Source organism: Gymnogyps californianus, chromosome 2 (genome assembly GCF_018139145.2).
Source record: "Gymnogyps californianus isolate 813 chromosome 2, ASM1813914v2, whole genome shotgun sequence".
In the NCBI taxonomy this organism is placed as follows: domain Eukaryota; kingdom Metazoa; phylum Chordata; class Aves; order Accipitriformes; family Cathartidae; genus Gymnogyps; species Gymnogyps californianus.
This window is the reverse complement of record NC_059472.1, coordinates 128,573,381-128,596,186: the sequence shown is the minus strand read 5'-3', so window position 1 is coordinate 128,596,186 and position 22,806 is coordinate 128,573,381. Positions and strand designations below refer to the sequence as shown.

Genomic DNA, 22,806 nt, shown 5'->3' with positions numbered 1-22,806 from the left:
AATTATGTTTTAAATAATTAACTAAAAATCGTAAGTATATGTTTATAAATATTCACATTTTCTTCTGGGCTATTTAGCAGCACATTCTATTGATTTTTTTTTTAAATCAGATTAAAACATAAAAGAACTGTATTCCTGTTTGTTTATTCATCTTCACACTTTGATTATGTAAAATATTCTTAATATATTTTAAGAGACTGAACAAAGCAGTAGAGTCATCTTTTTATTTAAGGAGTTTGCACTGACTGAAAAATTAAAAGAACTTGTATTGTTTAGAGGAAAGAAGGCCTAAAGTCTACAGATAAATTTAAGAAGTATGCTTTAGTACTGCAGTTCTCAAATTAATTACACTAACTGTAACTGTCTAAACATAAAATATGCCTTTTCTAAGCACACATTTCTTCTGTCTTAATTTAATCTAATAAATTCTTAAAGGGTACCAATGGGACCATCCTCACAAATTGTCAGGCATAGGGCTTGTTTGTTTGCCTCTCATGACAACACATCCCAAAATACAGAGCATATTTCAACTTGTTATCCTCCGAGTCGTCTGCCAAACTGCAGATGAATTGTAAACATGAAGAACATGTTAAGCCTATTCAAGCCCACCCAAAAAAAAAAAAAAAAAAAAAAATCAAGTCTTGCACAGTAAACTCTGCTACAATTTCCTGATGTAGGTCAAAACTCAGCAGGAAATCACATTGTCTATTTTTAACCCAGTTCACTGGAAGTGCTTTACCTTTCTGTTTTCTTGATAAGCACAGCTCTGAAGATTTGTTCCTGGGGAGTTTTCTCTTTTTCATCAGTTGGTTGCACGAAAGGGTGGACAGCAGCCAAGATGAAGCCCTGCTGGTACAATTCTTGCAGCTGAGCTGGAAGATCACGCAAGGAGGAGAGCTTGATTGCAGATGATCCTGGCAGCTCAGCTGGAAACAAAAAGAAATTGGTCAATAATCCTACACCAGACTATCATGTTTTTTAAAATCCAGGCTCTTCAGAGTCAAGCAAGCTTCACAATGATCTACAATATTAACACAAAAATTGACCTTTCCTGAGGCCCATTTTGTATTTCAGATTTTAAGCAGGCTGTCTTGGCAAAGGACTTGCATCACACAAGAGACTGGTGCAATTAAACAAGAAGTCAGATACATTAAAATGCCAAATTCACTACATAGTCTGTCGGAGATGAAGTGGAGGATTTAATAAAAACAAGGCAGTCAGTCAAAAGATATTCTAAGTTTTAGTAGTCGTCATAGTAATGCAAGTTGAGGAGAGCAAGCCATGAGTCAAAAATATAAAACAAGAGAAAGGGGATAGTCAATGAAGGTAGAACATGTCAAATTCAAAAGGAATAAACAGAAGCATCCATCTACACAAAAGCTATATTACCAGACTAAGAGATCACTGATGCAAAATGCTATTGAGACCAAATATCTACCAGTATGTCTAAAGAGTACTTTGAGGGTGTATTGGTAACAAGAATGCTAAGAGCAATGCATACCTGTAGTGATGAGAAACCTTTTAGAATAGACACTAAACCTTATACCTCAGGGTTTAAGAAAACCTACACATAGTAGAGATGAGGATGAGACCCAGTACATGAAAATAATCCTTCCCCAATCTGCTTACTGTGGGGTTTTATGCCTTCCTGTGAAGCATCTGATGCTGGCTCCTGTCAGACACTCGACATACACACAGACACTGCAGTCAGTATAGCAATTGCCCTTATTTCCTTGGAGTCTTGTGGGCTTCAAAAGAAAACCCCATAAATCATCTAAAACAACCTTCCATTCTCTTTCTCTCTAAGTCAGTAATTCTTCATGTTTTTCATATCTTCTGTGAAAAGACATCTTTCTTTCCTGACCTTTGCCTCTTGATTTCCATCTCTCTTGGGGGATATTTATTATTTCATCCCTAACTATGCTAGAGCATATAGGGTGGTGAAGTGCTGGATGGTTTCCGCTCCCACTGAAACCAACAGGGAGGGGATGTTGCAAGAAACATGACGGAGGTTCCCAGCACCTTGCAGGCCTTCGTTAAAAAAAAAGCACTGGAGAAAGATGCCAGCTATGCAAAATAAGGTTTCATTGTACTGCTTTTTTCATCAAACTGTGTGGCTACCCTTTATGAATAATGAAAGAGGTTATAAAAAAACTAATAAATATTCAAAACCAGTAATACAGAGGAATAATTTAAATAATAATAGAATAGCTGTGCTTGGTATGCTTTTTCTTCATATAAGACCATGTTCCAGAAGAGGATAATGGAACTTTTTGACCAAGAACTATAAGATGCAGAATTTTTATTATTTTTGCAAATAAAATGAGAAATCCAAGCAATGTGTACATTGACAGACAATAGGGCTCTACTTTCTACAACAGCATACAAATCACTTCAGAGTCATAAAAGAGAAGGCACAATGAATAATGCATAATAAATAATAAAACTGACTGTTACTTACTGGACCCTACTGGGGATCAAAATGGGGAAACCCAGATGTTAGAACTACTTTTTCTCTCTTGTGGCTCAGAGACTCCAAAATTTTTAGACTGTGCTGCAAATAATTTAATTAATTAAAATAATATGAAAGCCGGAATACCTTTCTAAATGAGGGTGTTACTTGAATACAATGAAATGACTAAACACTATTCAGTGATGTTAATCCTAGTAAAGGTGCTCCAATTTTTAACAATTATCTATGAAAACTGATGCTTGCCTTGCATATGTACCTAGTACCTGGATTCTTCTGAGGATGTCTTGGTAAAACTAGTAGAAAGTCTAGTCATTAATATGGGAGAGTGATTGCTTCCTCCTAAAAGCTAAACATGATGGCAAAGTGTGAAAACGCATGTAATTGGAGCCTTGGGATGTACACTTGATGATTAAAAAAGAAAGGTAATAGAAAACAAAGCTGGGAGAAATCATCCAGCTAGTCCATCCTGTTACCTAGAGGCAGGATCAGTTCTAGTTTAGCTATTTCTCACAGTTTTTCTCATCTATTTTTAAAAACCTTTAGGAAGGGAGATTCTACAAGCCCCATAAGTCATATTTCAGTACTTCTCTATTCTTACTATTCAAAACCTTTTCCTAGCACCTGGCCTAAATTTCCCTCTTGGGTCTAAATTTCCCTCTCTGAAATTCAAGATTGCTACTTCCTCACTAGAATATTTCTTTTCTGCATCAGCATTTTACAATTCCTAATACCTGTCACGCCTTAATCTTACCTTCTTTAGACTGTATAAACTCAGTCCTTTCAATGTTTCCTGTTCCCTTGTGTTTTCTAGATTTCTAAATAATTTTTGATGGTTCTCGCCTGATTCTCTTCAATTGGTCCACATCTTTCTTCAAGTACAGTATCTAAACCTCACCACAGTGATCCAGCACAAGCCTCATCACTGCTTTGTAGAATGGAAAAGCTCTTCTATGCTTATTACACATCCCATGTCAGTTTACATCATTTGGAGGGGAAAAAAAGGAAATTCTTTTCCCCACAACTAACAGTGGCCAAATGTCCCTGCCCTTAGTGAATTTTAGGTTTTTTTCTTTCAGTTTTCAAGAGCCATTCTGGATTCTGACCTCCACAGTGCGAACAGCACTTCTCAGATTGGCAAACCTCAATAAACATACTCAGCAGTCTATTGCTGGAATAGTTAATGAAAATGGCGAATTTTAACAGACTCTGGACAGAACCATTTCAAGCCTTACAGTTAATACATCTGTTTGGTTTGATACTGAACTACTGCTAATTTCTCCTTCAATTCGAGATCCTTCAAAAAGAAAAGACAGTTCCTGTTACACAACTGATGCCCACAAGGTCTACATGAGTCTCCTGGGTCTACAGACCTGTGCTGTGCATTCTTGTTACTCTCCCACAGACAGACTGGTTTGTGTGATGAAGATTCCTCCCCAGAAATCCCTGCTACTCATCACCCTCTGGGTATTTTAGAAGTTATTTGTTCCAGTATCTTTCTGGGCATTGTTAGGCTAACAATCATATAGTTCTCTTTAAAAGTAGGTTGAAAAAGGACACCACACTTTCCTGGAGAGTCACATTCATCCTTCAACAGTCTTCAAACTTAAATAAAATTTCAATTATTTCTTCAGCTAATTCCTCCAAGGTACATACCTGTAGGTTCAACCTACTTGAAAACGCCTAATTTATGAAACCAGTTGTTGATTTAGTCTTTCCTTACTTTACCTTAGAAAAATGCTAACATTTTCAGAAAACTTTACACAACTTCCAATAAAATCCATTAAAACTGTTGTTTTAGTTGTTAAAGAGAATTCTAATCATGCCACTTTCAAAACAAAAAGGAAACCCAAAACTGTGTACAACAGGGTCTTGTGTAAGGTAAAAGAGCAAATGAAGAACCAAATAAAATCTTGTATAACTCCAGTGCTTATTATAAGCCTCTATTTTGCAAAAAGATAAAGCTGAATTCTTTTAGCAGCCTCCATGTTGCTCTTGAAATGCAATTAGCTCTAAGTTTTATATTCTGCTCCATGTTTCTTTATTTATTGTTGCACTTCACAACCTGACCTCAAAAGATTCCTTTGTTGATTCTGTCTACATCTAGATGAGCGTGTAAGAAACTTGTAAATGACAGATGCTGTGTTTTTCAATTTTGGTAAGGCTGAAAGTGGAAATAGAAGTGCTGGCTGCTTTTGGAACTGATTACCAGGCAAATTAGTTTGTTGCCTGACTGATAATTGAAGCTGAAAACACTTCCAGCAATGCTCAGATACATACAGAAAACTACAGCTTAGAGATCCTTCAAAAAGAAAAGAAAGTTTGTGTTACACAACTGATATCCGTAAGGTGACTTTCCTGGGTCTAGGGACTTGTGCATTCTTTGCTGCTAATGGAAAAACCTGACCAAACACTCACACTGTCCCCATCTTGCCACAGAAAAATCTTTAAAAGGATTGAGTTGACATAAAAATCTACAGGTTGAGTCATGTATATTTGAAAGGAGTCATCTCTGCAGCTCCAAAAAGCAATTTATGGGCAACAGAGGAAGGTGGTGCAGTCTGCCACAGGGATCCTGAGGGACTGAGAGCAGGCTGAGAAATATGATTGGTGAGACAGGTATTGAGGAGAACTGGTTCCTCCTGTGTTAAGGAGCTCCTCTTTCCCTCCCGATGGATCATCCAGGGCTGCTACCACAGAGATCAGCCACCGACCAGCTTCAAACTAAAGCATCTCATATGACCTCTGATAATTGTGCTATGGTCCACGCTAAAGAGGTAGATGTATGCTGATCAAATACTAAGAGAAGAGAAAAGACAGTTACAGCAACTGTCCACAACAAGTAGGCTAATTTTTCTATATTAAAACAATAGATTTGGGTACCTTTGAGATGCTATAATCCAACACTTTTAAATAAGAACGGTATATTATGCTTTATAAAATAAAGCATGGATTCACCTATTAGCCCATGCTTAATAACGACAATCATCAACTACTGTACAGCTTTATATAATATATATACTCAACAGAATCAGATGCTTTTAACTCTATTCTATGTGATAAGCAGCAATTTTTCCTTCCTGCTAGTTATGTTTATGACAAAGCTAAAACAAACTTTATTTTTTTTTTAATTTCTTTCTACTTGAATGATAGCTATGCTCCAGGAAAAATAAAATGTTAAATGCCAAAGTGGCGTTTATTTAATTTCTCTTTACTGAAATGGTCAAATTCAGGGTCAAATTTAGGTCTTAGTTTCTTGGTGCTTATCCTTAATACTTTATCTAAAAGGACAAGCATACAGTTCTCCTCTAAATTTCTATTATCCTGTGTTAGGTGTTTACTTAGTTTGCTTATTCCAACAAAACAAATTAAGTGTTGGGATTTTTTGGTCTTCATTTTTTAACATGTTTTCCTGATTAAGCTTTTATGCTTTTATTCCAGTCACAGCTGTTAAAGACTGATAGAACCCTTCACATTACACATGAAAATATTCCACAAAAATATTGCACTCCTTTTAACTAGTTTCTGTTCCCTTTTAAAGTTTTCATGTTCATCTGCATTTTCAAAGTAATGTTCCTCAATTTATTATGAAACATTAAGTAAGCGTTTTTCCTCTGCATTAAAACAACCAAAGATCAAATTGGTGTGTACATAGATCATATCCACTCTCTGTCTATACTGGGTACAGAATAAAGCACTTTGCACCAATACATGCCCAAAATGTGGTGTATAATGGGGTCTGAAACAAAAAAAAGGAAGACTGGCAAACTCAATGGACCCACACTGTTAAGTGATGCAGCAACTCAGTTCCCTGGTAGCCGCAAGCACAATACTCCTATTTCATAGAATCATAGAATAGTTTGGGTTAGAAGGGACCTTTAAAGGTCATCTAGGCCAACCCTCCCTGCAGTGAGCAGGGACATCTTCAGCTAGATCAGGTTGCTCAGAGCCCTGTCCGGCCTGACCTTGAATGTTTCCAGGGATGGGGCATCTACCACCCCTCTGGGCAACCTGTTCCAGTGCTTTACCACCCTCATTGTAAAAAATTTCTTCCTTATATCTAGCCTGAATCTACCCTCTTTCAGTTTAAAACCATTACGCCTTGTCCTATCGCAACAGGCCCTGGTAAAATGTCTGTTCCCATCTTTCTTATAAGCCCCCTTTAAGTATTGAAAGGCCGCAATCAGGTCTCCCGGAGCCTTCTCTTCTCCAGGCTGAACAACCCCAACTCTCTCAGCCTGTCCTCATAGGAGAGGTGTTCCATCCCTCTGATCATTTTTGTGGCCCTCCTCTGGACCTGCTCCAACAGGTCCATGTCTTTCCTGTGCTGAGGACTCCAGAGCTAGACACAGTACTCCAGGTGGGGTCTCACCAGAGTGGAGTAGAGGGGCAGAACCACCTCCCTCGACCTGCTGGCCACGCTGCTTTTGATGCAGCCCAGGATACGGTTGGCTTTCTGGGCTGCGAATGCACATTGTTGGCTCATGTCCAGTTTTTCATCCACCAGTACCCCCAAGTCCTTCTCCACAGGGTTGCTCTCAATCCCGTCATCCCCCAGCCTGTACTGATACCAGAGGCTGCCCTGCCCCACACACAGGACCTTGCACTTGGCCTTGCTGAACCTCACGAGGTTCACACGGGCCCACTTCTCAAGCTTGTCCAGGTCCCTCTGGATGGCATCCCGTCCCTCAGGCGTGTCAACCGTACCACTCAGCTTGGTATTGTCTGCAAACTTGCTGAGGATGCACTCGATCCCACTGTCTATGTCATTTGATCAGGCCTAACACACATCAGCAGGCTCAGACCCTTCAAGAAATAGAGTCATAACTGTTTTCTTTTTCAAAGCGCAGGATGAGGCCATTCCCAAGCCCGTGATTGTTCCTGTGAACCATTGTCATTTGAGGCACCCAGAGCCAGTGAGCTACAGAGTCACTTGTGCTCCTCCTCATACCTCCTCCTTCCAGCACTGCAAACCTTGCAGGCCCTTCTGCAAAGCTACAGCTGCTCCAGGTGACTCACGGAAAGGACGATGTCCTCGTGGCTCCATAAGCCTGAGCTCTCCTGGGGAGGAGACCTCCTCAGAACAGGGAGATGGCCAACAGAAGGGCTGTAAGGGCAACTGCAGTGCAGCTCTCCCTCTCCCCACTGCGGGCTCAAAGGCAAGTAGTCGCCACTGCGCAGGGTTGTGCCTGTGAGCTAGAAAGGAGCAAACATTCAGGCACGCTACACACTTAGTCACCCCTACTTGCTACTTCCACACAGCTCCCTACCCAGCATGAATTTTTTGCTGCTGTCCTTCTAAAGCACCCAAATCTCCCTCCTGCACTCTGCAGAGCACGTAGGAGACCACCTGAAACAATCTGGACAGTGGCCAGGCATTAGCATCTACAGTCCTTAACAGATCTAACAACGAGCATGTAAGATGAAGACAAGGTACAAGCAAAATTATGGTCATATGGTAATACAGTCATTACCCCAACACCATCCACTGACATCCTGCAGGGCTTTATAATAGATCTGGCTATTTACCTCCTGCCTTTAGTGGCCGCCTCATGGAAAACGGCATTAGCTTACTCTGTTGTGCCTCATGCATCCCACCCAGGTGGTTGTAATTGCATGTCTGCTGGCAGGAAACTAAACAGCAACAACAAATGGAGACAATAATGTGGGAAGAGAGTATATCACCGAGCACATGTGTGAGCAAACACATAAATCTGGCCTGAGTCCACAATATTTCCCATACTTTCACACAGGGCACTTCCCGAGCACGTTTACGATTGTTTATAACAGCCCTGATCATTTTGTAGAATACCAAAGCAAGCACACTTCCTCTATTTAGTATGAGGACTGCTGTTTCTTAATTTAATATTAATTCCTTTCCAGCAACTTTAATTTCATTTAAAGAAATCAAATCTACAGCAGACTAAGTTCTAGTAGAGCAAAACATTGTCTTTACATTAGGGCCAGTCAGAAAATTTAACTAGAAAGTTTACCATCAGAAGACGCAGTTTCACTTACATTAAAATATTTCATAGGAACATGTCAAACGCAACAAAGTTTTTCATTTGGATAACATTCAGAAGTTTAAATAATAGTAATGCATTAATGTTTTACATGATCAAAGTGGTTAAACAAGCAGCATTTTTTCAATGGTTCTGTGAATTTCCACTCCAGTTGAAACTTTTCAATTACCTGTATTACTGGAATTGTGATTTCTTGTTGGAAGGCACAACTGCAGTGACAGAAGGTGTGCACTCACAACAATTAGGATACACAAACAAACCAGTGCCGCTCCAAGCGGCTAGTTTCTGCAAGCCAAACGCTGACTGCTAAATGAAGCACTATCCTGTCAGGTCTCTTTTTAGTTTGCCAAAGTCCTCAGATTTATCTGTGCAGGCCCTGAGGGCTGAATGGTACCACAGCTCCTTGCAGAGAGGCAGGTGAACATCAGAGTTCACCTGGAGGAAGGTACAGGGTAAAAATCTATTGTGAAGTGTTGGCTTTTGTCTAACAATGCAGCACAGACTGGAAAAGATCCCCTCTCTGTACTATAAATAAGAAAGTTTTTAAGGCGCTTTTCACTGACTTATTTAGCAGTTGGTTTGGAACAGCTGAAGGAATCCAGATCATCATCCTTTCCAACTATTAAGGCTTGGTAAGGCCAATTCGTTACTCTGAAGAGCAGAAAGCAAACTGTTACTTGAATACTATCAAAACACTTATTGACTGATCCTGGGAGAACACGGTTATTTCCAATCAGTGTCAATCTCAAACAAAAAAATATTAAGGCATCTATTGCAAATTTTCATTCTTTGTTACAAACACTAAGGAACTCTCCTGTATGTAGCACAAATAGTTTGCCTGGCAAAACAATGCAGTCATGTTACTCTCACTTAACTATAACTATTGTTTCCTCATTCAACCCACAAATAGTTTCTTGTCAACGACAACAATAAAAACCTATCAGAGAATCAGAGTACTTCCAATGAAAATAAAGGCAAACCCACTAACAATGTAACTTAAAGAACACAAAGCAGTAAATAAATTTCTGGTGAGTTTTGTGAGGAATTCCAAATAATTGTTTCTGAACTAAAACCTACCAAACAAATGCTAAAGCAGTACGACTAACATAGCAGAATACATATGGTGCTTCTGACACTATGACACAGCCTTAATTACCTGAAACACACTAATGCTAGAATTTAATGAGTTAAAAGCTCAAGCTTTTGGAGTAACAACTGTACAAGCTGTACTATAGTCTCTTTTCCTTTCTAATAGAGTTTCCATGAGGTGTATAGAGAGGTTGCTGAATTTTGAAGAAGAGACAGACAGTCCAGGTGCGGTACTGTTCAGGCTGTCAGCAGAGGCAAGACACCGGATGTTAATATATCGCATTGCTTTTCTGGTTATGCTAAATGACATTCTCAGTGGTTTTTCTTTCATTTTTCAAGGCAAATACAATAAATGTCCCCATCAAAAGAAAGACAGAATGAATACGCAAGAGAAATCAGGACTTTTAATGAAGGATTACTGTTCAATAAGCTCCTAGTGTTTACTTTTAGTGAAAAATCTAATACAGAAACTTAAAAATATTCAAAAGCAAATCAATGTATCTTAAGAAGGTAGAGAGAGGAAAAACACAGAAAGACTGTGAAACTGTATATACACCCTTTGAAAGTATGTATGTATATAAATATGTGTATATAGATATGTATATAGATGTATGTGTACATATATTTGTGCATATGTGTATACGTACACACACAGAGACATACACCAACGTCCCTTTCTTTCCTTTAGGAAATAGCAGATACATGCATTAGTCAAATTGAGAAAGTACTAAGATAACTCAAAGATACAATGAGATTAGACAACACAATTGATTAGACAAAGTTGTCTAATCTCATTGCATCTTTGAGTTATCTTGTTTGCTGTCCAGTCAAAGTTTCATTTCTGTATCTTGCAAGCATAAGATAAATATCTTAAGAACTGGGTATGTTTTCCACAAACATGATGTGATTATACATGGCATGGTTTCATTTTTGGTGTCTCAGAAAAAAGGAATACCCAGGCTATCACCTCCACTAAGTGAAAAAACAACCACAGTTTAGTTACCTAAATAAATTGACAAACACTTCTTAAATGACTCACAGCTTACATATATTAGCTTGTGGGCAGAACGATGCAAAATGTGCCAAATTAAGACCACCTACTAGACACAAGAAGGGTTAATGACTGTGCAAAAAGCAAAATGAAAGAAGATGAAAGAGGGGACGGACTTCTCATTGAAACTGTGCACAGAAAAAAAGAACCAAATCCTATCCCTTCTGTACTTGAGCAGCTCTTTGAAATGATATTTTTTTATTTGTCCCTCCCTCCTGCTTGGTTCTACTTCCTAAATGGATGCAGACCAAACACAGAGACAACAAAGACAGATAATTTACATTTCACAAATCCAAGAAAACTCCAATTATGTCTAACCAAAAGGAGAAAGTGTTCAAAGTTGCAATATTTTATTCGTACAGACTTGTTATCTGCATAAGCTCCAAAAGGCAAGTATTACATTGAATTACAGAGGAGAGAAGGAGTTAATTCTGAACTACAGGATGGGCCAGCACGTTAATTCACATCTATTTCCAACCCCCAAAAAAGTACTGGTTCCCTGCCCTAAAGCCTTTAGACACCAAGTTAATCTCCTGATGGCAATACTTTAGCTGCCAAAGTCAAATACTGAATACCACTCATTTTAACAGCATAAGTAGTGAAATAGGACTTCCCATCACTTCCATCGGCGGTGTAGCAAGTTATGTCCTCTCACAGCAAGCAGCCAGTAATCAAATACTTTTAAAAGGGAGGGAAGGAGGAGCTACCCAAGGAGGAAAAAAAAAGTAAAACTTACTGAAGAGATCTTCTGATATCTTAGAAGTTGGTGGCATCATAAAATTTGGAGGGATGATGCATCTTTTTTGCTTTGACCTCTCTCTAGCTAATGTGCTCACCATTTTTCTTAGCAGCAACACTAATGAACAGTAGCGAGTTTCACAGCTAACCTTGCAGCCTACAGAATCTTCTCATTCTCTCCCTCTCATACTTTTTAATACATATATGTCTTTTCTTCCTGGCATAACCCGCTCCTTTTCCCTTTCCTCTGCTCCTCTCTGTTTTATGCTTCAGCTTGATGTTCTTTCCGTATTTCTGGCAAATTTTCATTTCAGATTTTCAAACTGCAGAATATAACAAACAAGTAACACTGGATTCTTCGCAAATTTTACAATAAGCAAACTTGGACCGCAGTAAAAGAACTGTAAAAAGCACAGATAATATCCTCAGAAGAGTACAAAAAATTGCCTACTTTAATAAGTTCCAAATTATGCAAATTTATTCATTTTATGGTATACTTTGCTAGATGAGAAAAATCTCCTCTGAAATGGAATTTGTAGCATATGTAGGCTTTCCAAATCACTATATCCTATTGTCAATAAAACGCTGCATGTGCTGACTCTTCAAGGAGTTAAAAAGCAGAAAGGTTCATATATCAATCTACGTATTTCCATCCAAACCAACGGAGAACAACCTTGAGATTACTGTTTTTATTCTTAATCAAGCACAGATGAAGAAAGTAGGTTACATGCATTATATTAGGAATTTTTTTCCATATTCACGAGATAGTTAATAAGTAAAAATCTGATTGAAGCCTAGTTACCAAATTGAAAAATGTCAAGAGGATTTCAAAACTTTTAAGGAAAAGGGAGGAGAAAGTCATCAACAGTAGTAACTGTGGCTGAATACATGTACTATGATCTGATGTACATTTTTCATGATACACTGAAAATTGTGACTAAAATCAAAGACTTGGCGCAACTCAGACAAACAAGAAGATAAAACTGCCATCAAAGTATTACAATAAAGGGTTTTTTTCCCCCAGTTCACAAGATAATTGCTGCATATCATAAGTACATGCCAGGAGAAATAACTTGAAATTAGAGACAACATTTAAAAGTTTGCATTTTATAAATTCAGCCTTCACTACAAAGATCTAAATTCACTGACATACCCAATAACCTCAGGAAGAAAGGTTTGGATTTATCAAGATAGCTCTTATTCCCCAAGCCAACCTGTGCAACAGAGAACTGATAGTCTCCAGGGAAACCAAAATCCTCTTGGCAGGTCATGCCTGTATATATTTTATACATAACACTTTGCATTATATATACAGAAAAGGACAGATAGCTTTATAAATGCTTGAAGGCTTTATTCAAATGTTACCTGCTGGTTTCTGTTTCTTTTCACTTTATATCTCCAGTGTTTCACATGCATTTTCCCCTTCTGTTGTAATAGGTGTTTTCAGTCTTTCTTGTAATATCTTATTTAGGATGATACTGTGTGCCAAGTTTGTTTAATTTTTTTAAAAGCTAGAAATGATTTTTTTTCCAATCCTGTCACTAAAGTCCATATATTAGCCTATTTCAGATGTTCTCATTTCTTGAGTGCATCAACCAATACCATTCCTTTTCTTCAAAAGGCAGTGGTACATACTAAACATTTAATATTTTAAATTAGAATAAGTAAGTATCATAGTGACTTTCATATTTTTATCTTTTTCTTGGCTTGAAATATTTTATTTTTTAGATAAAGAGAAGACATTTCCAAATTATGCGTTTCTCATTTGGAAGATAACATAAAGCGTAACTTTTCTGTGTTCTTTTGGTGCTCCTTTAAATCAAATTCCCCTATTTGGGAAATCCTGTAATTTTTCATAAATGTCTGTTAAATCGTTTTCAGCTTTACTGGCAAAACTAAATAAATGTTAAAGCAGCCAAAAACGTAACATGCATTGTATAACTAAGCAAGCAGTGTTACTTGAAGGTATATTCTTCATTAGATTTTGGCCCCAGGTTTGCTTATGTTTGAAAAAGAAAGTTGGGTAGGAGAATGCTACATGATGAAATTCAATATAAACAGGAGATATTCAGGGGCAGGTAAATTAAATTCAGAGGAAAGGGAGATATAATGCATTTGGATTTTTTTTTAAACACATTACCCTGTAGTGATCCTAAGACAAACACTTCCAGGGGCACCTATACAAGACCCAGAACACACAACAGCTGTTAGAGTATAAACAGAAACAAAACCGATCCATCTAACTCCACCGAACTTTCCAGGAAAACTCCAAATTTTAAAAAGGAATAAAAAGTAAACTAGATCTGTCTTCATTTCCAATCGTTAGGCCTGCCTGGGGAACTGCAATGAAAAACCAAATGCAAAACATTCTCCAGAAAGTATTTACTGTTCCTCTTAGCTCTCCTGCCCCACACTTCTACTTTTTGTTCAGCTGTATTGATAACAGGAACATATCCCCATCACTGCAAATCGTAAGAATACCTCTGTTAGGGTATGTGAATTTCATATGAAGAGTCTGTGTCTGTACACAAGCAGGATTTAAATTTTACTGTCGCAGCAGACCTTGTATCACCTGCACAAGACTTGCTCTCAGTGCCACCATTGAGCTGTACTTGGAGATCTCAGCTACCCCACAGCATCAAAGGGAGCAATCCAGTTGGAACTAACGCTTTTCTGATATTTGCTGCAAAACAGGCCTGAAGAGGAAGATCGTGTGATCCAAATCCTCACTGTTTAAAACTGTCACAGGAAACCCTCTCTCCGATGACATACTTAACGTGTGAAGATTTGCGTGGGAATGTATGAAAATACAGGGTGGCAGTAATCCCTATCAAGCAATTTCCCCAACAGTTCCTGATTAATTTGGCATGTGGAAGAGCCATGTATTACCCCATCTGTGATTTTTAGAATGACCACATAAAATAAAACTAATTCCGGAAGATATAAAGCTGGAACCACCAAATGGACCAGTTACTTTGCAACGAATTAGGCAATTGCATCCTTTAGAAATGAGGTAAGGGAGAGTTACAGCTATACCAAAGAGGACCTGCTTTACAGTCAATACATTATTGGATTTGTCTACTCTATTGGTACACAAAGGTGGTTAAAGATCTGATTAAAATCAGTACTAGATAAAACACTTTTTGCTGACTTTTTGCTACCTGTATCACTATATATAGTGCTATTATACAAATTCCTACAAGTTTTTTTCCATTAGCATAGCTAATGAAGAGTGATTCCCACTGATGAGGCTTTTGTTCTCCAACCTCACTGCTGCCACAGCCTCAAATTTCCCTTCTTCTCTTTTCTTCCCACCCCTTGGATTCCTCAAACTGATGAGAAACAGCAATTCTGTGGCTCTGTTGGAGCGATGCACTGGCTCGCTGGCCAGCGAGCTGTCACTGAGGAGAGCGTGCACGGCTTGGTTCTCCTCACCTTTCCCTGATCAATACAGGTCTCTGTCCTCTACCCAACTGCCAGCTTTCACAAAATTGGGAGCAGCCTAATTGTTTTTAAAAATTTCTAGCAAATTGGTTTGAAATTGTGCGGTTATAATTATTTGGAGGGATGAGACAGACAGACTGTGAGCCTTTTTTAACTCTCGTTTCCCTAGGAAACTGGTTCAGAAACAAAACAGAAAAACCCATCGCACTACCACCTCCAAACCCTCTGAAAAAAAAAATCCTTCAAAAATAAGGACCTGAAAAGAAAATCCCGCAAAAGGTATTATGGGATATTGCCTTCTGTAACACCTCTAACAGTGTATTTAACAGCAATAAGGCTTTCACAGAATATTGAAAACGACTAGCAAGCAATGGTTCACCACTGGCACCTAAAAGAAGTATGTCACTGCCAAACACACCACATCACTTCAACTTGGCAAGAATGCTTGATAGAAAGCCAAAGAGTAGTGGAAAAGGCTGTTAAAAGTTAACAAAGCACTTCCCAAAAGTACTGTTTTGTTTTTTTAAGCAAGTCTGCTAGAGCATGGGTGATGGATTTACTAAAGAAAAAAGTTTTTCTTGGCAAAAAAACCTGCTTTTTTTCCTTAGAGCAAATTTTCCTGTCACTCTCCAGAATGTGAACTCCTACTCCCTCGTTTCAGAAAAATGTGGCCAGTTTCTGTTTTCAAGTGAAGAATTCTCACACAGTAATACTGATAGCATGCAAATCTATTATTTAATATGGGTCATGGGAAAATGGCCACAAATTCAAGCATCATTAGAATGGAATGACCAAAGCTAAATTATAATACTTTTAATTTTTATTTTGCAATAAAATGGTTGTTGTTGCAATTGTGTTTCCAAAGAGTAGCAGAATATTTCTCCAAATGTTTATGAGAAGGCATCATTTTACTTTTATTTCTCAGTGTAGTTCTGTCAGAAAAAGTGCTGTACCTAAAACATTTATTGGAAACGAAAAGGCAAGAAGCAGAGGCACCTTACCTTCAAAGCTGCCAAAGAACGAGTTAATGAAGTTATTATAATCTAATCCCAAAGTAGTAAGTACATGCAATAAGGATGTAACAGATGTCCTGTCCAACAGGGACAGAATTCTTTCACGGTATGAAGGTGGTAATTAAAAAGCATTATGCAGACAATCTTAAGATCTAAGACTTTCCTTACCCCCTGGACAGGATCCCTTTCAGGTTAGTGACATCAAAAAATTAGTTTCATAAAGGCACATTCTTACTGATTAAATAATAAAATACAGAAGCAAATAAACAGGTCAATTTCTCAGTTCCTTTTACAAGGAACAGAAAATAAACTTTATAGGTAGCACAGTGGTGTATGATGATGCATATTCACAGCCAGCACACAACAACAGAACTGTTCACTATTATTCTTGTCAGCCACTGCTAGCACAGGCAATACCTCGGGAGCAAACCTGTGAAAGCATGCAAAGCACAGTGCCTCTATGCCTTGGCTAATACTGTTCTCTCACTGTTCCTAATAATGCAACCCAAAGAGAGATCACAAGCAGCCTCACGTGGCTCTAACTTCTAATCATATGACAACCCATGTTCAAGACACTTTCACTTCTCTCCATTCCTAAGTGTTCTCTGCAAAACAGAGAATCATTTCTAAGTCCTTTTAGGTCAAGAAGGGCCAGACCTGCTACTGGCTAATAATGAAATATCACTGGCAAAATAGTCTGAGTTTTCACCAACGGTTCTGGAAGGCTTCCCTGGAAGTTTCTGTTGATGAGCAGACCAATTTTTCCCCAAAATTTACTATAATAAAAAACCTAAACAAACAACAAAGCCGACAAGCAGTGCAAGAGTGCAGCTTGAAAACAAAGTCTTACAATTATAAAATATTTTATTCAGTGAACATGTGGTGAAGAACAATGAAAATAATCCCACAGAATATGTACAATTTTATCTATTTGATCATTTGAAAGGCTTCATCAAGGCATTCAACCCAGCTGGAAAAATCGGGTAGAAGGAGGACCGCAGAGAAAGACAGATGCTGCATCTGAGCTAAGCATTCCTAAGTAAATAAACAACAAAACCAAAACAAAACAAAAAAGCGATTCTGACACAGTTCCAAACTTTATGAGACAATAACTTAACAAAAGACCATTTATTCTGTCACTCTCTTTTTGTTCTTTTGTTTTGTGATTTGAGATAAACGTAGATGCTAATTTTTTTTGCTTATTAATAATCTGTACAATAATTGCTAGTGAATTAACCCATGCAATTTAGCACTATTTGTCAATTCTTACATCAGTTGTTATTAAGAAATTCAGGAAACAATTGTTCAAATAAAAGAACACCAATAGAGGGCTTAGCAACCGAGGAGCTACAGCAGTAGACTGCTGTTTATGTATATTTCACCAGTAACCATGTCTTGGCTTATCTCTAACATTCTCAAAATTCCATCTATTTATTTGTAAACTTCATACCTCATTCTCTTTCAGATTTAAGGCCTTTTATCAATTCATTTGGAAATGCGTGGCATCTTTAGGACTTCTCACATCCTTGATGTCTTTAATTTTTTATGTGCCACATAGTATGCAAAAGCCGCTATATTCTCAGACTGAGATGAACTCTTTCAACTGATGACTGTTTAACAGAGACAGGCAATATTTTTGGAGTTCTTAACTCACCTGATGACTGTCAAGCTTGTCTTTCGTGTGTTGATCAAGAGCTGCAGCTCACAGCAAAGGCTTAATGAGATTCTCTTCCCCTTGAAAGGACTGTTTCTTTCAAGAAGAATCTGTAGCTAATCAGTGCAAGTCTCAAGTTGAGAAGATGATTATTTGGGGGGAGAAGGAAAGGAAGGAAGCTGAGAGTTCTTTACAATTTCAACTAAACAGAGCTCCATTTATATGAAATAAGCAGGGTTTGCAAAAAGCAATTGGCTGGAAAGCCTTAAACTTGCAGTTCCTGTACAAGACCTTAGCACAATGCATGGGTTACCATTTACCAGTAAGAGCCATACCAGTTAGCTACAGCAGCTGAGTAAGCATTAGACTCAGCTGAAATTTCTCATATGCCACCTCCTATCTGGGAAACCCCCTGACATTGCTGCTGATCCTAAGTTTATCATATAGCACAGTGTGTCACAAGTATCAAATCATTTGCAAAAGCATGACTGCACACAAACCAACAGTTTGCTGGGTATGCAAGTTATATCACAGAACGCAAGTCGCAATTTCATGCAGTAACTGTGTCACCTGGACTCCTCTTAAGTCCAGGATATCACATATTTGTACGACTGCAATAAGATGAAACCAAGTCACTGAGACTTGTGTTTAGTGTTTAAGATACAGGGCAAAAATATACAACACATGTCATGGTTTTGCCAAGATACCTGAACGAGTGCCAAAGGAGCTAGCTTGCGAACTGGAAGCAAGACTAGCACAGTGCTCAGCAAGTGCTAGTAAGTTCTTGTCCTCCACATGAGCCATGAACATATTTCCAGACTGCCTCATCACTTAAAGAGAAGGCCACAATCTGGAGGCCCGGATCAATCTTTATCAGCTTCATAATATGTTACAGCTGTAAAACAGTATTTCACCAAGAAATTGCATCGAAGAGTTCTGAAATTGCTGCAGACTGGCCATGAACTAGCAAGCAGGTGTCAGGAGCACCTGGAATGCAGCACTAAACTGAGGTCTAATGCAAAAAGGCACACTATACCAGGCCCAATTTGAGATGTTCGCTTAGCAGTACATTTACATCTTGTACAGACAGAACACTTATTAGGCTACCTATCACCTGTGCAGATACACACAGGCACTGACAAACAAAACAGAAACAAAGGTCTCATGTAGATAATGCACTATCACAGACATAGGATCAATGCCTCTACACAGAGACAGGTCAGGCATTCACACGCAAAGCCCATGCAAATGCCATAAGAAGACTAACCTGAAGAACAGTTAACACTTGAGACACAATCATCAAGGTTTGCAAACTACATTAGTTTGTTGAGTACAATATTCATAACCTTAATTTAAATTGCAGTCACAATTATGCTTGTTGCTAAAGCAACAATTCTACCTATTTACAGAACTGGGCAAAGAAAAAGAGAAATCCTGCAGTTTCCATGCACAACAGACATGATAGATTTAAACTACCTAATGTTCTCAGGTTATTCTTCAGACAAAATTTAAATTGAATGTTGATCTTTCCTAGAAATGATAGCATTTTAAGGTTTAAAGTAACCTTTCCCTGTTAAGTAATGAAATAATTCTAACACACTCAGCGGAGGTTTTTCATGTCACTTTCAGATTCAAAAAAACAAAACAAGTTGTCATGAAAGACCCAAAAGGGATCTGAACCCAGAAATGTAAGTTGTCTTCTTCAGTACAAGACCATGTGCTTGCCTGTGCACAATACCATGGTTTTTATTCAGGCAGAACTTGATAGCAAATCTTGTCAGAATGACAGCCGCAGTCCCTGCTGGGCTTCATTGATATCAACACAACAAAAAAGCATCCCTCCAGCAATGGAACACTCCCAAAACACTGAAAACTCATGCAATGCCGTGTTTTCTCTTCCTACTTAACAAGTCAAATGATATCTGTCCCTCCATTTTTACTGTCACCCATCACCCTCAAGGTTTTTCAGTTTGTGTGTTCAGTTCCTCCTGTCCCTTGACATTCTTTCTCTATTTTATCTGCTCTACTTTCTCTTGATGCCCCCTCCTTTCTGAAGACCTTGTCTCCTCTTCCCACCATGCATGAGTGCCCACATCTATCCTGGCAACAAAATGAGCAGAGCATATGAAGTGTCACACTAACATAGCACTCTTAGGCTTCCAGACACAGAGAGACGCTGCTGTGAAGCTCCTTCCCTATCCAAACACAGGGGAACAGAGCAGCCAACATCACAACAATGGCACTATACACAATGTTTGGGGTCTCCATGCCCATGACCTACAACAGCACGGGTCCAGGCCAGGGTAGTTCTAGCTCTCTGGAAGACATAGCAATAGGTGGCAGAGGCCATCAGGGCAGTGTCCTTCCCTTCTGCACTTAAGAAAAGTCACCTGGTCACATACTCCCTTAGGGAAGCAGCAGCAGCACCAGCAACATGCTCCTGCTCCTGGTTCTCCTCTCGGCTGTGTGTGTGATCCTCTGCACAGAGCCCACAGCATGGATGAGTAACTTTGTAGCGTGGGAGGCGGGGGGGGGGGGGGGGGGGAGAGTTGTTCAATGGAAGGATGTCGGGTACAGACTTGCTTTGATTCCTCATTTCAGCATGCGGCCTGCAGACAGGGTGCATACCTCTCATGTTCTCCCCATGACTGTGCGTGCAGTGCCAGATGCCCAAGATGGGCTCTACTGTTTAGTTTTTGCTCCAGTTAATCCTCTGGACGTGCTGGTCCACTGGGGAATGTTTTTGGTGTAGGCCATACCAGCACTCTATCACCCTTTTTCCCTATCTTTGTCCCTGCTCCAGAAGTGCCAGATCCCACTTTCCCTCCCTTGCTTTTCACTTCCTTATAACTTTTGAGCCAGCCTGATCTTCTCTGAGAATAAAGCTGGCAAAGGTGTTGCTTGAACTCTTTTTCTGATCCATTGCTGTTTAGCTGCAGCTGTGCCTTCCACTCCACTTTTTCAGCAGAGAAGCCTGAAGTGCCTGTGTTTTCTGGGGTGCAGCAGCAGGAAAGCCATGGCAGGGAGCCTGGGCTAGGGATGTTATAACTCATCACAAGGCTGACAGATATCTTGATTGCTGCATTTTTTGTGGGAAAGAGCATGGATGCAGTCTCTAGGATTGAAGGATTCTGGCTATGAAGACCCTTTGGAGCTTCATATGAGCTGACATGTCAGCTGAGTGTTGACAGCCTATCAAGCAGCTGACAGGGCATGGTCCTGCTCTGAACAGGGTGCTTCAGCCAAAAGCCTAGGAACAGGACTGGCAGGCCATTTCCTCACAAGCTAAAAGGAAAGCAGGGAAGGAACAGATGCTTCCCAGGGAGAGATGCATGTTTCCCTGTTGAGAATAGGGCAGAGCTGATCTCCATACTGCAGGACTTAATCAGCCTGTACTAGCCCCCCTCCTTGTCCTTAAAAGTCTCTCCTCTCCAAGCCAGGGCAGCAGAAGGACAGATTTTATCACTCTTCCCTTTGTCAGTTCTCCCTCCTTTGTCACTTCTCAGAAGAGCAGGGCACAAGATTCACCCTCACCCCTCCCTTTTCCTGCATGGTGTGCTGCTGCTACTTTTCAGCTATGCTTTTCCTTAGCTAACAACTCAGTCCTAAGTCTGTTAGGTTTCCTGAGGGCCATTGAGCCAGCAGCCCAAGGCATCTGCCAACAGGAAGAAAAAGTCAAAATGGGCATTGAGCGTCAGGGAAGAGACAAAGTAACTATGTCCACCTAAAATGGTCAAATGCCACCAGGAAAAGTGACTCTCCTCACTGCGAGACACTCAGCTCTGCTGTACCCCTCTTCAAGGGCAGTGTTTGGAACAGTGTTTGGAGGATGGCATTGCAGACCTTGATCATGACTTCGCCCACTGCAAATTTGCCCTCCCTCCCCAAACTGGTTAGCCACTGACCAACAGGTACTGCAATCATGGGACTCCTATAGGGTGACATGACACCTGTGAGAGCAGGTTTGGACTCCCAAAATTTCATCCAGTGATGACAAAGTCATGGCAGTAGCTTCTAACAACAGCAAGTTCTGACCCACCAGACCATCCTCAGTACAGAGAGGCAACCACTAGCCCTACCAGTCCAACCTTGTGTCCCACACCCGTAGTACCCTCCAGTGGATGTAGGGCAGAGCACACAGAAGAGTGAAAACTCAGGAAAGTAAAGCACAGTCCATGTCTTCCTCCTCAGACAAAAGTAGGGAGGGAGCAGGAGGAAGTCAGCTTGTCTGGAGTGCGCCCACACAGTAGCTGCCACAGCTGCAGGAGGACGCTTCGCATTTTTGCCAGTGGCAAAAATGTCAGGAGAAGTCATCAGGCAGTAGGTGCAGTAGTAGCATATATGAAAAAGCAGGAACAGAAAACAAACCCAGAACAGAAGTAGAACACAAACTAGACTTGTTTCTGCATGTGAAATCTCTTCACAAGTGTCACTGGCAGAGGCAATGACAAGCTACAGACATTGGGACAAAATGGCGCCTCCTAGAGTGGCCCCCAGAAGGGCGTGCAAGCCCGAAAGCAAACATTTTTCAGATACCTTTCCTTCAGGCTGCTTTGAAACATATGCAGTGGGATGTTCAGTGTACAGGAGAACACTAACTTCTGTCCAATGTAAAACCCTCAAAATGCATTTAATGCAGTGTAAACTCCCCAGAAGCAATTGCTCCAACCTGGCTGTCTACTCCTCTTGCACCACACTACTGGCTTAAGATATGCACAGCCCGATACCAGACAGTGGGGAGCTATGTGGACCCTTGGGTCTGACCCACCAAGACACTGTTACAGGTTACATGAAATAGCTAAATGTCCACACTGTTTCCAGCACAACAGAGATTCTTTATTCTTCATATAAGAAAATTAGAAAAATAAATGCAAACAGAAAAAATCCCACACAATCAAGGTACATCTACTCAGTGTTTTCTTTTCAGTATGATTAAGAAAAGCGACTTCTCACAGTCAAGAGCAGCTGACACCAACAATTCCTGTTTTCTCTCAAAGGGAGTATCCTCCGCTCAGGATTAACCAATTCTAAACCTTCATTTGCATGAGATTTTAGCCAACAACACTTATTTACAAAGTAAATGATTAAGAACTCCATTAAAATATTGCATAATTTTTTATATCATATTTTATCTGGCTGATGTCAAGGAATTTGTAGTAACAAGTCAAAAAGACTAAGCAGATTACTACAGAGATTACTCCTAATCACTTCTCTCCCATAATAAAACCATGAGGCATTTGTCACTCAAAGTTACAAGCCACTGTGTGATCTCCTGTTCCAGTTAAACACAGGGGAAGTTTTGTTTCTGAGAAAACAGGATTGAG

At 39.6% G+C, this 22,806-nt stretch overlaps 1 protein-coding gene across 1 annotated transcript in view; it reads right to left on the bottom strand.

Annotated features, from left to right (window-relative positions):
- RFTN1 (raftlin, lipid raft linker 1) overlaps positions 1 to 22,806 on the bottom strand; it is a 98,909-nt gene that overhangs the window by 57,063 nt on the left and 19,040 nt on the right. The window contains exon 3 of the mRNA XM_050891298.1: positions 740 to 926. Within this exon, the coding sequence (XP_050747255.1) occupies positions 740 to 926 (187 nt within the window). The remainder of the gene's footprint in view (positions 1 to 739; positions 927 to 22,806) is intronic.